The sequence below is a fragment of the Budorcas taxicolor genome, chromosome 17, assembly GCF_023091745.1.
Source record: "Budorcas taxicolor isolate Tak-1 chromosome 17, Takin1.1, whole genome shotgun sequence".
Lineage (NCBI taxonomy): Eukaryota > Metazoa > Chordata > Mammalia > Artiodactyla > Bovidae > Budorcas > Budorcas taxicolor.
Window position 1 is genome coordinate 62,270,038 of NC_068926.1, and position 17,857 is coordinate 62,287,894.

The 17,857-nt window shown below is 43.2% G+C and overlaps 1 protein-coding gene across 1 annotated transcript; it reads right to left on the bottom strand.

Annotated features, from left to right (window-relative positions):
- Nucleotides 1-1,392: 1,392 nt before the first annotated feature.
- Nucleotides 1,393-8,924, bottom strand: ERP29 (endoplasmic reticulum protein 29). The gene is made up of 3 exons (XM_052654817.1): nucleotides 8,666-8,924; nucleotides 3,522-3,660; nucleotides 1,393-2,205 (listed from the first exon to the last, which is right to left on the bottom strand). The coding sequence occupies exons 1-3, from the start codon at nucleotides 8,801-8,803 to the stop codon at nucleotides 1,703-1,705; spliced, it is 780 nt and encodes a 259-aa protein (XP_052510777.1). The 5' UTR covers nucleotides 8,804-8,924; the 3' UTR covers nucleotides 1,393-1,702.
- Nucleotides 8,925-17,857: the final 8,933 nt, after the last annotated feature.

The following is a 17,857-nucleotide window of genomic DNA, read 5'->3' on the forward strand; positions in this document are numbered from 1 at the left end:
GAAGGAATCCATTGGACGTGTTAGGGAAGATTTTTGTGTGGCATATACAAATCACTGCAGATTCTAAATGAGAAACACGGCCTACCTTTAATGAAAAATATTTATGCAAAGAGTCTTTGATGTATGATAATCCAGTGCCATCCAATAGCCCGCATTTCTTCAACTCAAAACCCTAGGCTTATAATGATAGAAGGCATGGACCCATCCAATGAAATGCCCGTGGGTGGGTTGCCACTTTCCTGTCTTTCCCCTTAAATTGAGAAATGAGACCATATTCGAGGACTGAATTTAGTTTGAGAGTCCTTTCTCTACCTGTCATTTGTCTTACTCTTAATTTCTATAAGACAACGAATACTTGAAAGAATGGAAATGACTGTTTAAGGTAGATGAGAAAAAACTAGGACAGCTCAACAAGTTTACCAGTGAGAAGTATGGAAAAAGATCTTCCGGATTTTTCAGTTAGAACTGAAATAATGAGTAGGGGACATACTGAAATTATTGTGCCTAATATATAAATAGTTATTCTTTTGTCAAATATTGAGAGTATCGATGCTGGCCATGGGCAGGTGTTTAGGCTTAAACATCTTTTATCTAGTTGGTTTGAATTGTTAGCCTAAGCTGTGCGATTTCTTTTGTTGTTGTTCCATCCAATTAAACACATGAGTTTTGCTGTATTTTTTGTTCCAAGTGATTTTAAATACCCAATATGGCTGAAATGGAGGAATTTAAAGTTTTACTTGCCAGCTCTGCTCGACTTAAATTTCTTTGTGTGGGTGCAGTTAGACATTTTATAAGCTGCAGTTTGATATTTTCAAATAGTTAAGTATGGAAGTGTGAATGCTACCATGAAGCTTACTATTGCAGATAATTGCTCATCACTCTTGAGAAGAGATTTGAAAGTCAGTACAGTGCTCTCCCACTCTGCTTATTAAAAAGCTGGTGGTTACTGAGTAATCAGCAGTGACAAGGTGACTTAGATGGACAACAATCCCCTTCTAAAGAAACTTTCAAATTGAACTGAGTTATATCATTTAGCTGTCTAGATGCGACTCTTAAAGAAACTTACCAGATTATACTGGTAAAACTAAGAATCTGCTATATGTATCTTATGGAGTATGGGAAAGAATTTACTGCTATTCAACTTCAAGGACCAGAAAACGGACAATGGATTCGACCAGCTGCAATCGGTCCACCTGAATCTGAACACCTGTGGAAAGGAAATTAAAGGTAGGTCTTGAGCTCAGCCTAGTTTCCACAGTGTTACCAGGTTAGTCTGTTACCCTGGTAGAGCAGAGTCCACACCACCTTAGCTTTAAAAAAATAAGTTCCAAGGAAAAAGCAGGCCACAGGCCAAAGTATAATTTGTAAAAGAAAACTAAATGGCTACAGGTCTACTTAACGAAAACACAGAAACTTTAATTGGGATCAGAATCATACCTTTCAAGAACCTGGGCAGTATACTCCTCTTTATAGCACCAATTTCTTCTGAGGGGGAATTTCACAAGCCATCTAAGTGTTCACCAGCTATCCGCGACCGGCTACAGAGATGTTCCGAGCCTAGTCACATCAGCGTCAGTATCCACGCATGCTTAGATTTCTGGTTTCGTGCCACTTTGCCTACAACTCCCTGATATCCCAGGAGAGTTTCACAGCCAGAAGGTAACTTACCCCTCCCCACCCCACCAAACCCTGGAGTGCCTTCTCACAGCTCCTCCTTCTCACCCCCCTTCTTCTGGAAGGCAGTCAAAATGTTTAAGCTCTTCTGGAGTTCTTCCTTCTTCCCATCACTCATCTTGTTCTTCTCAATCAGCTTGGTGATCCTGGTCATCTCTGATGCTGGGAAATCCTCACCTTGGTCCAAGATCTTTCCCATGATCTTAAGGTATTGCTCAGCCCACTTCTTGTCAGTCTCTTTCACACTCGCGAGGTTGTCCTGCCCCTGCTTCAAGAGGTACTGGCGGGCCTCCACACCAGAGGCCCTGATGAACTCCCCAGCAAGGGTGTCATACGCAGGCAGGCAACCAGGCATACCTAGGTAGATCCCATGTCCCTTTAGCCAGCGCTGGATGGCTCCAACCTTAACTGCCCCACTATACAGGATTGGGTTCTCAAAGTCCCCATCCTGGAAGAGATAGAAGACTGGGTAGCTCTCTTTGTCCAGCTTGTATTTCTCACTCAACTCCATATTCAGCTTGTCGCCATAATCTGTGAATGGAAACCAGAAATGAGGAACAAGACCCCAAGGAAGGCATGGCAGGAGGTTGCTGTGAGGCCCGAGCTGAGAATTCCAGCTGTCAGAATTCCTCCTCTGCTACTCCCTAACCACGGGGCATTAGTCAAGTCCTTTACCTCTCTGACCTTCATTTTCCTCATTTGAAAAGGGGGAATTCTGCACATTTATTATACGTGCCACTATGTGCCAGGGACTGTCCTCTAAGTGCTCGGGATTTAGTTGTGATTAAGAGTACCACACTCCCTGACCTCAAGAGCTTACACTCTTCAAAGGGTGAGAAGAGATAATAAAAGAACTTAAGTGATTAGCGCCATGACAAAAATGAAACGGTGACATGTGAAGATGACATGAACTCATGGACCTGAAAACGCAGCAGCCAGACATATCAAGATGTGGGAAGAGTGTTTCAGGCAGAAAGGACTGCAAGTGCAAAAGCTCTGAGGCAGGAATGAGCTGCATGTGTTTAAGGATTATGGGAATGTGTGGTAGGTAATGAACACGTCCCCTAACGCTTGAACGCTCTTGGGAGGACCCAATAAGGGGATATGTGCCACTTAACCTGGCAGAGTTAAGTGTTTAATATGTGGTGGTGGTTGTTTTGGTTGCTCAGATGTGTCTGACTCCTTTGCAACCCCATGGACTGTAGCCCATTAGGCTCCTCTGTCCAGGGATTGCCCAGGCAAGAATACTGGAGTGGGTTGCCATTCCCTTCTTCAGGGCGTCTTTCCGACCCAGGGATCGAACCTGTGTCTCCTCCGTTGGCAGGTGGATTCTTTACCACTGAGCCATCAGGAAAGTCCGACGTGGTAGCTGTTACTATTTGCTATGTCTTTCCCAACAGGCAGTGGGAGCCCCAAGGGCTGACACGATGACAACTACTTGCTTATACCTCGCCAAGACCACCTGTTACTGGGTAGTGGTATAGGAAGAGTGGGGTTCCAATCCTAGGTCTGTCACTTTATAATCTTGAGCAAGTTTCTCAAAGCATCTGTTTCTTCATTCGGGGATCATAAAACTTTTCACAGTTGCCACAAGGATGACATACATGTAAAACACTTGGCACAGTAGCCTGGCACACAGTAAACATTTGAGCTGAGTTTCTGTGGTCATAGAATCTGCTCAAGCTAAGCCTGCCATGGGTATCAGACTCCTTGAAAGGCAATGACCCCATTTACACTAGATGTGTGTGGCTCAGACAGGAAGATGCTGGGGTGTTCTGACAAATAGGGAAGTAACCCCTAGTTTCTTCCCTCTCTGCCCTCCTCAGTCATTCCAGACTTATCCATACCTGAGATCCCCACCTCTGCCACCAGGAGATCATCACTGGAAGCTGAGTTTTCAGCCAGACGCTTGAACTCATCCTGCTTCTCACCATAGGGGTACTGGGTGTCAAACTTCACCAGGACGAACTTGCTTTTGGGAATGACCTGAGGGCACATAGAGCTGAGCAAGTGAGGGTTCCCAAGGACCTTTGGGGCTAATTCCCTTTCCCCAGGGACCTCTTTCAGGGTGGAAACCAAGCCCACAAGGGAGACAAACTCACAAACATTCATTCGTTCCTTCATCCCTCGATTCATTTAACAATTTGATGATGTTTGCTGTGTCCCGGGGACCCCATTAAGTAGTTGCTCACACTAATCAAACTGTCTGCAATAAACAATGCTACAGACGTTCTAAGGCCTTCTCTTCCAGTGGCCCTTTGGTTAAGACTAAGGAAGCCTACCGTTAGCACACACTAGGTTAGCCCCTGTCACGCCCATCATCCCAGGGGGCCTTTCTGGAACCAGCCAACCATCTATAAAGGAGCTGGCACCATGAAAGACACTCTGGTGAAGAGGTCCAGAGTTTGAACTCTGCAATTTCAGGGTTCACAGGAAGTTGCTGGGAGGCTAGGCTTGGGACAGTGTCCCCTCTCTAAGCGAGTTGGATTCAGTTTAGATTGGTTAACGCAAGCAGTTATGTTAGATCTCTAGGATCTAAACTGTCAGGATCAAGATGTTTATTTTAATTGTAAAATCTACATCACATAAAATTTGCCATTTTAAAGTGTACGACTCAGTGGAATTTATTGCATTAACTATGCTGCACAACCATCACTAATACCTACTTCCAGAATATTTTCCATTTTCATCATTGAAAAGGAACCACATATCCATTAAGCCGTCATTCCTCAGTCCTCCTCCTAAGTGACCTTTTGTGTGTGGCTTGTTTCCCTTAGCATAATGTTTTCAAGATTCATTCATGCTGTAGCATGCATCAGTATTTCATTCCTTTTTATGGTCAAATAAATATTCCATTGTATGGATATATCATATTTTGTTTATCCATTCATCAGTTGAGGGATATTTGGGTTGTTTCCACCTAATGGTTATTTGTGAATAGTGTTGTTATCAACACTTGTGTACAGGCTTTTGTCTGAACACCTCTTTTCAGCTCTTCTGGGAACATACCTAGGAGTGGAATTGCAGAGTCATATAGCAATTCTATGTTTAACTTAACGAAGAAATGCAAAACTTCACTTTGATGGTTTTACCCAATGCACAGATTTTTATCTAATAAGCTCCCTCAGGTCAGTAGCACTGCCTTCCCTCCTACAACCTTTTATTTTTCTAATCAAAGTCATCATGGCTGGTTAATTTTTCAACACAGGCAATCACTGCTGTAATTAAATCAAGCTGACACTATTCCAGTTTTTGTTAGTCCGTGTTCCTTATTTTTTTTTTGATGTCTATTTGGTTTTAAAAAATATATAACAGTGCCCAGGGACACAAAGGAAGAGGGAGAAGGGTCCAGAACAGGTAATCTTTAAATGGTCATTGATCCCTGGAAGTCTGAGCTCTGGAGCCTAACAAGCAGGGAAGACTTAAAAATATAAATCAGACCACATCCCTCTGGCCCATCTGGCCTTATTTTAGTTTCAACAAACATTTCTACTCAGATCCTTTTCATTTGCTATCTCTACTGGCTGGAGTGCCCTTTCCCTGGGCCTTTCCATGGTTATCAAAGCTGAGTACAAATGTCCTCTCCGAACAGAGAGGCCTCCTGCGCTCATACCATCTAATTCTGCTTCCTTTCCATCAAACTCTATCATGCCACCATGCACCAGTTTCTTCACTGCATTAATCACTCTGAAATCCTTATTTGCTTGTTGTCAGTCCTCTCCACTAAAATATACATTTATGAGAATAAGGACCCTCTCTGACCTGTTTTCTCCTGTATCCCTAGTGCCCAACAGCACCTAGCATGTGACAGATACTCCAAAAATATCTAATAAATGAACAAACCCAGGATAGGCTTTGGTAGCAGATGCAACATGTCCAAGGAGAAAATTTTTTATGAAAACACATGATAACCTACCTTCAAAGGGAGTTCCACTTATATTATAGAATAATATTAATAATCATGTCTCTCTGTGTGTTAGGTCACTCAGTCGTGTCCGACTCTGTGACCCCATGGACTATAGTTCACCAGGCTCCTCTGTCCATGGAATTTTCCAGACAAGAATACCGGAGTGGGTTGCCATTCCCTTCTCCAGGATTAATAATCAGACAGTGATTTAATACTGAAATAGAATAGAGAGGACTTCATCTTTTATTTTCACCATTTTTAGCCATCACAGAATGGTTTTGAATGGCAAAGTAAAAGTCACTAAGTCATGTCCGACTCTTTGCAACCCCATAGACTATATATAGTCCATGGAATTCTCCAGGCCAGAATACTGGAGTGGGTAGCCTTTCCCTTCTCCAGGGGATCTTCCCAACCCAGGGATCAAAGCCAGGTCTCCCGCATTGCAGGTGGATTCTTTACCAGCTGAGCCACAAGGGAAGCCCTTGTTTGAATGGCAAACATTTGGATGATTAATTTTTTCTTGTTCTTTTATTCAATCTGTACCTTTGAACTGCTTTAGAAATCTCTCTCCTTTCCTCATCCTTGAGGACTCTGTTCCACATTAACCTACATTTAGGCACCTTGTTTCTTCAATGTATTGATGAATTCATCATTCATTCATTGAACAAAAAGGTACTGACAGCCTATCATTGCCAGGCACTGTTCTAAGTGAATACAGAAGTAAAGGAAACAGACAGGATCTCTTACTTTTAGTGGTCATAAAGGGCAAGAAACAAACAAAAAAGAAACAACACTGGAGATCATAGAAAGACCCCTGGATACAGTAACCCTAGGAAGCTCCCCTTTTGTTCTACAGTGATGGAAGAGAGTGAGATTTAGAAACAGACTGCAGAAAACATTTGTTCAGTCAACACATTATTACTGAGCATCTTCTAGGTAACAGGTAAACTGTTAGGTCGTGCAGATGATCAGTGAACAAGATAGACAAGGTAGTTCTTCACAAGTATATAATATTCTAGTGTGGGAGACGATACACTAGGCAAGAGAAAACAAAACAGTGATGAGAGTTCAGAGAAATCAAACAGAGCAATGTGACTGGCACTTCAGATTGCACGAGGGGGAAATCTGAGAAAGCTCAAGTGTTTATCACTCAGTCGTGTGCAACTCTGAAACCCTGTGGACTGTAGCCTGCCAGGACCCTCTGTCCATGGGGATTCTCTAGGCAATACTGGAGTGGGTACCCATTCCCTTCTCCAGGGGATCTCCCTCACCCAGGATGGAACCCAGGTTTCCTGCACTGCAGGCAGATTTTTTCCTGTGTGAGCCATCAGAAAAACCCCTGGAATGGAGGGGGTGGAGGTAATTTGAAAAGATAACATTTAACCCAAGCCTGAATGAAGAGCAGCAACCAACCTTTCAAAGATTGAGCAAAGAATGTTCTAGTCACAAAGAACTGCAAGTACAAGGGCCTAAGGCAATAAGGAGCTAAGAATAGCCAGAGGACAGAGCACGGCAAGTGTGGTTGAAGCAGAGGGGGCAAAGAGGTGAATTGTTAAGGTTTGAGGAAAGGAGAGGGAAGCAGGGATCAGATCATGCAGGAATTCAGCTACTGTGTGAGTGGACTGAGAGGCTCCAGAGTGGAAATCTGCAGACTAGTGAGGAAACTACTTGAGATATAGCCTAGACTAGGGTGGTAGCTATAAAGATGGAGATACACTAATAGATGAGGAAATACTGCTACCATTAACAGTGCAAAGTTTCCCTCTAAGTCACATTTGGTCTGTGATGTTATCCCATATCCATGTTTGGGTGGTAGTGGGTTCCCTTTGCCAAGAAAGGCCCCCAAAGCAAAGGGTGCTGTGGGGGTGTGCCTGACAACCAACTGGTCATACCTACACTTTTGAATTTTTAAACTTTGCATTCAAAGAGCCACAGGTGCCAACTCCACAACAGGGAACCCTTTCAAAAATACTGAGTTCAACCAACTGAGACATATTTAGAGCTCCACTTCTTGGTTTCACTTCCCAGCAATGGGTACAAGTTAAGAAAATAAAACGACTGGCTCTCTCTCAACACTCAGCTTGCCCATCACAATGGGCGAGATTAAAAAGGTGCCTGCTGCTGCTAAGTCGCTTCAGTCGTGTCCGACTCTGTGCGACCCCACAGACGGCAGCCCACCAGGCTCCCCTGTCCCTGGGATTCTCCAGGCAAGAACACTGGAGTGGGTTGCCATTTTCTTCTCCAATGCATGAAAGTGAAAAGTGAAAGTGGAGTCACTCAGTCGTGTCCCACTCTTAGCGACCCCATGGACTGCAGCCTCCCAGGCTCCTCCGTCCATGGGATTTTCCAGGCAAGAGTACTGGAGTGGGGTGCCATCGCCTTCATCGAAAAAGGTGCCAGTGGGTGCAAAATTAGAGGACAGGGACTGCATTCAGCCTTCAACATTCCTAACGTCCATTTACCCAGGCCAAGACCCCAATTCTGTAAATATGGAGGCAGGGGTAGAGGCAAATCCTTCCATGTCTCGACCCGATTTTATCTGTCACCAGGCCCAAGACATTCACTACAGGGTGGACGGAAACGAAACTTATTCTTAAAACCTGCACTTTTTAAGGAGACGCAGAATATCTATACAGTGATTGCAATGGAAGCCAACGCGAGAGAGGCGCTGAAACGCAGGCTAACAAGCCGCGTTTCGACCTTCGTCCCAGCTGCGCCTGGAGCTTGGTGGCATCCGCCTCGCACCGCCCTCCGGTTCTCCAACTTGGGACTCAAGGATTGGATCTCGCCCGGCACCGCCCTCTTCCCTTAGGCGACGGGAAGGCTGCATCTCCGCAATACTTTAGCAAAAGAGGAAGCAAATGCAAATACTGCAAAGGTGTTTGGGGACCCTCGATCGTATGCTCTATGGTCAGGATACGGTCTGGGCCCAGAGTCCATCAGTCCTACAGGACGGTGGGAAGTCCCCGGACCGTCGCCACAGACCACCTCCTGCCAGCTGTCAGTCCCCTGCGTCCCCTCACGGGTGCGCGCTCCCTTGGGCGGTCTGGCTGCACCTGCGCGCTAGATTCCCGGCCCCTTTACCTTGTAGAAAGTGATTGTATCCAGGGGAAGGGCGCCCTTGGTGTGCAGGCCACTGCTGTCTTGCGGAGCGGAGAGGAGGAACAGGAGAAGTGGAAATAATGGGGAGAGAGAAGCGGCGCGGGGAATGGCGGCAGCCATAACGCCGGATTCTGGCAGTAGGTGCTGGGAAGGCTGCAGAGGAGGAAACGCCGAGCCAGGGACCACGAAGTTCAGGCGGGCAGGCTCGGGTGCGCGCACGTGTACAGCCCACGAGGCACACGCCGGCCTAGGCTGAGAGGGAGGAGCCACGCGAGGGGCGGGGAAATGGAGCTGCCGCGCGTGCGCACTCGGCGAAGCCCGCGCAGGTCGAGGGTGAGGGCGGGGCCGCGTAGGGGGGAAGGAGGACGGACGGCAGTGCCGGGGAGGCCGGGGGAGAGGATGAGGAAGCGGCGGAGGAGACGAAGAGTCTACTGCGCACGCGCACTCTGCGAGGTTGCCCGTCCACCCGGCCTTTTCCGCTCATCCTACGCCTGAGGCGCGGCCGGAAGCTCGTGTTTGGCGTGTCTGCAACTTTTCGTTTGCTGTCTCCTTTTTCGAAGGCGACGAGGCAGGCCTTCATTTGTTTCTGCCTCTAGCCCGTCAGGCAGTCGGCTGGGACCTCTTGCTACTTTGTTAGCCAGTATGACTGCAACAAACCCTCCGTCAGGTGGCCCAGAATTTTTCTCAGTCAGTCACACTCCGCTCCCTCAGCTGCGACCGCAGTTGGACAGTGAGACTCAACTCTTCGTCGGTGTGGCGGTCAGGCCTTTCCTGCCGCTGCCCAAATCCGATATTAGGCCTGCTCTGTGGTGAGTGCCTCACCAGGGAGGCTCTGGACTCCTATAAAAATAGGCTTCCTTGAAAGTTGACATGTGACATAGGTCTACCTATGTCCTAGGCGCTCTGAAAATTTTTTTGAAAGTTCTGGTAATTGTCTTCAACCGGTGTTTGTTCAGGGTAGTTTGCACCATATCCTGGTTTTGCCCGCGGGAATACAGAATGCAGAGCTGTGTACTGAACAGATTCAGTGGTGGGAGATGGAGACGCGGAAATAGCCTTATAACCATTATAATGTAATTGGTAGAAAATAAGACTTAATTTCGTGCAAACACAAATGGAGATTCAGTCAGCCAGGAGTGCCAAGGAAAGTTCTGGATGGGAAACCCTCTGGTGGCTGGGTCTTGAAAAAAGAGGTGTTTACAAGGCAAACACCAAAGAGTATTTCTAGCAAGGGGGAAAGTATAATGAATCTGTGGCGGTAAACGGGGGTTGCGTTGTAAGGATCTTATCAAGATAAGAGGTTTGGAGCCACCAGAGCTTTTATCCAGGAGAGTGACTTAGATTTGCCATCACTCAGCAATAAAGGGGGTGCACTGGAAGGCAGAAAGCTGAGGGCAGGGAAATTCATCGCAGTAGTCTTGGTGGGAGAGACTAAGATCCAGTAATAGATCCTAACAGTAAAGATGAAGAGATGAGGATGGAATTGAGAAACTTTTATAGAGTAGAATTCACAAGACTTGATGAACAAATGGATGTGCTGATAAAAGAATAAGTTATATAACACATTATAAGGGGCTTAGCACCAGATTAAGCATTGTTGTGTTGTTGAATAGTCACTGCGTCACGTCCAACTCTTTTGCCACCCCAGAGACAGTAGCTCTCCAAGCTGCTCTGTCCCTGGGATTCTCCAGGCAAGAGTACAGGGCTGGGTAGCCATTTACTTCTCCAGGGGATCTTCTTAACCCAGGATCGAACCTCTATGTGTTCCATCTCCTGCTTTGGCAGGTGGAGTCTTCTCATTGAGCCACCTGGGAAGCCCAGAGTAACCACTGCAGGTGTCCAATAAATGTGTGTATGTATATATGTATGTATAAAAGAGTCATCAAAGATAATAGCCAATCTTGGATGGCCAGTTTAGATAGAAATTTTGAGAGAACCCTCTGTATGTGTGTTGGGAAGGTTCAGAAACATTTGAGTTTTCCCTGGTAAATTATTAAATAAAATGTGCCACATAGACAAATGAATAGAAGTTGGAGGAAGTGATAATTACTGTGAGGTGGTTTAAAAAGTCTTCGTGTAGGAGTTGGAGTTAAGCCTTAGAAGAAAAAATGTTTTAGATGAAGAACAGATTAAAAAGGAGAAGTTGTAATGAGCAGGATGCTTTGGGGAATGACTGGCTTGGCTTGAAGGAGTTCTTGAAACAGGAAGTTAAGACAGTTTTAAGCCCAGTTAGGGGAGAATCTTGAAAATCAAATGCTGTTTTGTCCTGTAGTCAGTGTGTGCTTAGTCACGTAGTCGAGTCTGACTCTGTGACCGCATGTCTGGTAGCCACCAGTCTCCTCTGTCCATGGAGATGCTCCAGGCAAAAAGACTGGAGTGGGTGGCATGCCCTCCTCCAGGGGATCTTCCCAACCCAGGGATCAAAGCCAGGTCTCCCACATTGCAGGCGGATTCTTTATGTTTGAGCCACCAGGGAAGCCCCCTGTAGTCAATAAGGAGCTATTATCCACTTCTGAGTATATGAATGCCTAGAGTACATCTGTGGTAGTTAGTATGATTGATCAGGAGTGACTTTCTAGTCATGATTCACTTAGAAGTGGGTTTTGAAAAAAGTGAAAGAAGTGGCTTGGTTGGAGAGGAAAGGGAAACACTAGTACTTTTGCTATGAACTGCAAACATATAGTAATTGTATTAAGCTCCCTTTCTATAGTGCACTGGTCCCAGTTAGTTACCTCATGATATAATTAGATTTCTTGGCTTCAGGACCTTGACAACCATCATCTATACAAATAAGCCAAGTATAAGTCTCCATATTTAGGAAGTCATAAAATCCCAGTTGACACTTGTGGAAAATCAAAAGGCTCACCCTGGGTATTGTATGGAGGTAGGAAGGAGGAGGTGGCAAGGCATGTTGGTTTAGTGAAATAAGAAGGAAGGAAAAGGACATGGTTTACTGAGACAACTAATATATAAATTCTCCCATCTTTTTTTCCTAACATCATCAAGCTGATGACCCCCCAATCTCACTGATCTCTTTGCTCTTTCTCTTATACACAAGGCATATTCCTGCCTCAGAGCTTTTATACTGGCTTTCTCTCTCTAGAACATTTTTTTTTCAAGATACTCATATGGCTGGCTCCTGCATTTCCCTCAAGCCTTTGCTTAAATGTCAGCTTCCTAAGATCTACCCTGACCATCCTTGAAAAAATCGGTTCTCGCTGAGCATTCATATACTCCGAAGTGGATAATAGCTCCTTATTGACTACAGGGGGCTTCCCTGGTGGCTCAAACATAAAGAATCCGCCTGCAGTGTGGGAGACCTGGGTTTGATCCCTGGGTTGGGAAGATCCCTGGGTTGGAGGAGGGCATGCCACCCACTCCAGTCTTTTTGCCTGGAGCATCTCCATGGACAGAGGGGACTGGCGGCTACCAGACATGGGGTCACAAAGAGTCAGACTTGACTACGTGACTAAGCACACATTGACTGCAGGACAAAACAGCATTTGATTTTCAAGATTCTCCCCTAACTGGGCTTAAAACTGTCTGCTTTCCATCTCTCTTCTCCCTTATTTTTTTCTCCATAACACTCTTCAACTTAACATATTGTATAATTTCCTTATTTTACTTAGTGTCTGTTTCCCGTAAAGGATGAATTTGGTTTTGTTTTTCTTATTGTTTTGTCTTTTGGGTTCACTGTTCCCAGCACCTAGAACAGTGGCACATGGTACATGCTCAGTACATTCTTGTTCTGTGAATAAATGAATCAAGTCAATGAGAGAGAAACTATTCCATGCCTCTTTCAAAATTCCATTGATTCTTTCTTCATTCCCTTCTTAGATCACATCTTGTTCTTTGGCACTATCCTCTCCCTTAGAGCTAATTGCTTTTCCCCTGCAAGGTTTTGGTGATATTAACAATAGTTCTTTTAACAGAGATGTCTTAATGAACACTTAAGGCAGACTTCTCATTAAAAAATTGTTACAGAGGGAAGATTTGCTCCACAGTATGATTTTCTCCAAGCCTTGTACTCCTTTAAGAAGCTTTCAATATTTAATAACCATTTACTGAACATCTTTTACTCACACGCTTCTGGGGACAAGGGTTACACTGGTGAAAAAAACAGATGTGCCGCTGCAGTCCTAGAGGAGAGACTAACATTAAGCACATATACACATAAATATACAAGTCTACCATCCTTTCTCCTTATAAAAATGTTTTAGTTATCAATGGCTTTCTACAATTTCTAGGACTCCTAGCAATTTCTACAGTTTTCTACAACTTTAGCAATTTTTCCAGCTTTACATGAACTCTCACGTTTCATTCAGTGGTTTATTGGGTTAACTTCCAAGTTTTACCAAGGCCCTGGAGTGTAATTTGTTCAGGCGAGGAGTGGTGTATTCATTTAGAGCAGTCAGGTGCTCTCTTAAAATGTTTATCTTCGGTTCCCTCTTAACAGTGTTTGTTTTACACTTTTTATTCTAAATAACATTCTTTTCAGTAGGAAAGACAGAAACATGTTATCCGTTAATCGTTATATCATGAATTTCAGCAATGGGAAATATCCTTCCTTGCTTTTGTACCAAACTTCATTTTTTTAGACATTAGAGTTTTGAGATACAATTTAGATACCATACAATTCATCCTTTTAAAGTATACAATTCAGTGGTTTCCAGTAGAATTGTACAACTATCACCACTAGTTAATTTTAGAATATTTTTTATCACCCTGAAAAGAAAGCCTGTACCCATTAGCAGTCACTCCTCAGTTCCCTCCCAAACTTTCTTGCCCTAAACAACACTAATCTACTTTCTGTCACTGTAAATTTGCCTGTTTTGGACTTTTTGTATGAATGAAATTGTATAATATGTTGCCCTTTGTGATTGGCTTTTTCTCCTAGCCTAATGACTTCAAGACACTTACTCCTTGGAAGGAAAGTTATGACCAACCTAGATAGCATATTCAAAAGCAGAGACATTACTTTGCCAACAAAGGTCCATCTAGTCAAGGCTATGGTTTTTCCAGTGGTCATGTATGGATGTGAGAGTTGGACTGTGAAGAAAGCTGAGCACCGAAGAATTGATGCTTTTGAACTGTGGTGCTGGAGAAGACTCCTGAGAGTCCCTTGGACTGCAAGGAGATCCAACCAGTCTATTCTGAAGGAGGTCAGTCCTGGGTGTTCTTTGGAAGGAATGATGCTAAAGCTGAAACTTCAGTATTTTGGCCACCTCATGCGAAGAGTTGACTCATTGGAAAAGACTATGATGCTGGGAGGGATTGGAGGCAGGAGGAGAAGGGGACGACAGGATGAGATGGCTGGATGGCATCCCTGATTCGATGGATGTGAGTCTGAGTGAACTCCGGGAGTTGGTGATGGACAGGGAGGCCTGGTGTGCTGCGATTCATGGGGTTGCAAAAAGTCGGACACGACTGAGCGACTGAACTGACTGAACTGAGTAGGTGTGAAATGTCATCTCGTGATTTTAATTTGTATTTCCCTGGTGACTTATGGTGTTGATCATCTTTTCATGTGTTTATTGGTTATTTGTATAATTTCTGGGATAAGCCTTTTATTTTAAGCCTTTGTCTATGAATTCCCTGGTGGTCCAGTGGTTAAGGCTTTGTGCTTTCACTGCCAGAGCTCAGGTTGGATCCCTGGTTGGGGAACTGAGATCCTACAAGCTGTGAAGTGCAGGAGAAACAAAACAAAACCTGTTGCCCATTTTTAAATGGGATTGTATTATTGAGTTATAGGAATTCTCTATATACAAATCCCCTTATTAGATATATGGTTTATAAATACTTCCGTGGGTTGTCTTTTTTCCTGTCTTGATGGTATCCTTTGAAGAACTAAAGTTTCTAATTTTGAAGAAGCCAATTTATATATATTTTTCTTTTGTTGCTTGTGCTTTTGTTATCATATCTAAGATGAAATTGTCTAATAAAAGAGTTCTCTTGATGTCCCATTAATTTTTAAATTACCTTTCTCTGTTTCCCCATTAACCAGTTTCCTATTAGTATCACTGTACTGTTAAGAGTAAGAACTGTGATCAGACTGAGTTTGATTGTAGGTGTTATCACTTGATAATTCTGTAATCAGAAGGAAACTGACTCAACTTCTTTAAGCCTCTATTTCGTCATCTGTAAAATAGGAATAGTACTTCTTACCTCAAAGATTGTGTTGAGGATTAAAATGCTTACATAGAAAGCACTTGATAACTGGTAATGATTATTATTAAAAGTTTTCTTTAAGTACTATTTTTGCTTAATTAAAATACTTTATTACATAGGTGTTTTTCTTGACTTTGTACCCCACTGCAGTAACTTGATTCTGGTAGAAATTTAGTGAATATCTGTTAAATTGATATGTCCTATATACTAGTAGGGCTTCTCAGGTGGTGCTAGTGATCGAGAATCCACCTGCCAGTCCAGTAGATTTAAGAGACTCAGGCTCAATCCCTCGTTTGGGAAGATCCCCTGGAGGAGGGCACAGCAACCCGCTCTAGTATTCTTTCCTGGAGAATCCCACAGACAGAGGAGCCTTGCAGGCTGCAATCCATAGGGTCACACGAAATCAGACGTGACTGAAGTGACTTAGCACACATGCACATATACTAGTGCAGAAGAATTGATGCTTTTGAACTGTGGTGTTGGAGAAGACTCTTGAGAGTCCCTTGGACTGCAAGGAGATCCAACCAGTCCATCCTAAAGGAGATCAGTCCTGGGTGTTTGTTGGAAGGACTAATGTTGAAGCTGAAACTCCAATACTTCGGCCAGCGAGGCGCTGACTCAGTTGAAAAGACTCTGATGCTGGGAAAGATTGAGGGCAGGAGGAGAAGGGGACGACAGAGGATGAGATGGTTGGATGGCATCACCGACTCAATGGACATGAGTTTGGGTAAACTCTGGGAGCTGGTGATGGACAGTGAGGCCTGGCGTGCTGTGGTTCATGGGGTTGCAGAGAGTCGGACACGACTGAGCAACTGAACTGAACTGAACTGAACATATACTAGTAGCCCATTACATTGCAAACTGGGATGCATTTTAACTTGCTAAGAAGAAAAGAGAAAACTGAAAATATATATCACCCACTTCATCATTTGGACTTGGATTAGCCCTTGTAGAAAAGGATTTGGGAGGATTATGTTTCCAAAGACATTTCACAGGGAAACAGTGCTAAATATACAGGCAGGGGATTAATTTATAGAGAAAAATAGAAAATAAATCCCTAAATGTTGGTTGGTGGTATAAGCCATTTTAGAAGAGAGACCAAAAGAGAAAAGTTCTCTTGCCAAGAGTAGCAGACTGATTTGCCGTGGCTGTTCTTGACATTTGTTCTTGACTGAGACAAGAGTCCTTTGTTCAAAAGCATTCTCTTATCACTGGTGAGACTGTCATTAGTCCTTCACCCTTATTAGATAGATGTGTGATTAGAGGCCTCAAAACATTCCCTAAGACTTTATGGTAGGAGTTTCTGATCCAGAAATATACTGGTATTTTAATTTGTTTATCTAATAATTTAAGCAAAGTGATTAGAGCCTACCTCCACTTAACAATGTCCTGTCTTCCACTGCACATGATATTCTTAATTTCATGTGAAAATATGAATAATATATTTAAGTTACTCATGATTGAACTTATATTATCATTAAATATTTGTGAAATGTATAAGGGAATGGTTAGATGAAATATAGTTATGTAAATGAAATATTCTTCCTTCTGCTTTCTCCTTCCCCCAATTTTTGTCCAAATTTTTCCAATTCTTTCAGATAATGTTCAAATGACAATCAGTGTACATTATTTTTTGTGACAATTATTCAAGATTTTGGAATTCAAGTTATTTTTCTTACTATAGTATAAGGTCCTGGAAGTCTAGGTCTGTGTCTTTTTTGTCTTTATATATTTCATACCAGTGTTTTGTACAAAGTTGATATATAAACATAAGCATATTAAATTATGTAATTTAGTAATGTAATTATATGGTGGGAATTTTGGTACAGAATATTGAAGAAAATGTTACTGTTAAATAAATATGAGACATTAATAACCACTTCTTCTTTCACACCTTTTCCAGATATTACTAAAAACTGACTAATTGAGTGAATATACAGTCTCTCTTCCCCAATACAGGCTATTGTCCCTAAACAGGAACAGATTTCAAACAGAACTCCCTTCTTCCCTATTTTTCTCTCCATTTTTTTCTATTCCATTTCTCCCTTGCAGCTCCATTTATCTTTTCTTAGTGACTCATTCTGTGTACTTTTTATTATTCCTACCTCTTGCCCCTTCTTAGAATTCCTCATGCTTTTTAGAACTTTGTTTCCTTGTCACCTGCTCTTTCTATTTTTGTTCTTTCTGCTAGGCTTTCTCCTCCACTTCTCACTACTTTCTCTCCTTGCCCTCAAGATACAGGGCAGGATTGGGTAGGGAGGAGCCCAGCTGGTTAAGGGTGGAGCTACCTGTTTACTGCTTGGAATTCAGAACCTGACCAGGAAGGATCAGGCTGCTTAAATTTAGCTGAGGCTGAGTTCCGTATGGCCTTCCTACTGGAGACTAGCATTTTGGAGGACAGTTGGGATTTGGTGAGACTAGAAGCAGCCCCTCTCTTCTTTTTGGTTCCCCCTTCCTTCCTCCCTGGTCTGTATTTTTCACTAACAGTATCTCTCTCCATGCGATTAACTTTTCTTCTTCCTTTTCCCCTGTTGCTTACTATTCTGTTTTTTCTCTGTCTAGCTCTCTGGCAGTCAACTTCATTTAGTGTCTGTTTGCCTTTTCTGTTACCTACTCTTTCCACTTACCTGACTGTTCTCTCTCAAAATTTAACTTTTTCTACCTCGTCCCCATTTTATTCTTGACTCTCTTAATTTTCTCATCCAACTCTTTTTATTCAGTCATTTTCTGTCCACCTCTCTATTCTTTTTATCTTAGTGTTTCCCAGCGATGTAGCAATAAGGGAGGAAAAAGGGCCACCCTGGCTTTCCAGGGGCCTATTCACCCCTTTTACTCATTTTCAGACCTAACATGTTTTGATTAGGCAATGGAAGGTTTGTGTTCTGCGCAGACAGTTAATAAATAGTGAAATTAGAGTAAGGTTGAATATTAAAATTTAAAGACTTTATTTTATTCTCATTTTCTCTTTTTATTTAGTTTTTTTCTGCAATACAGTGGATACAGTTT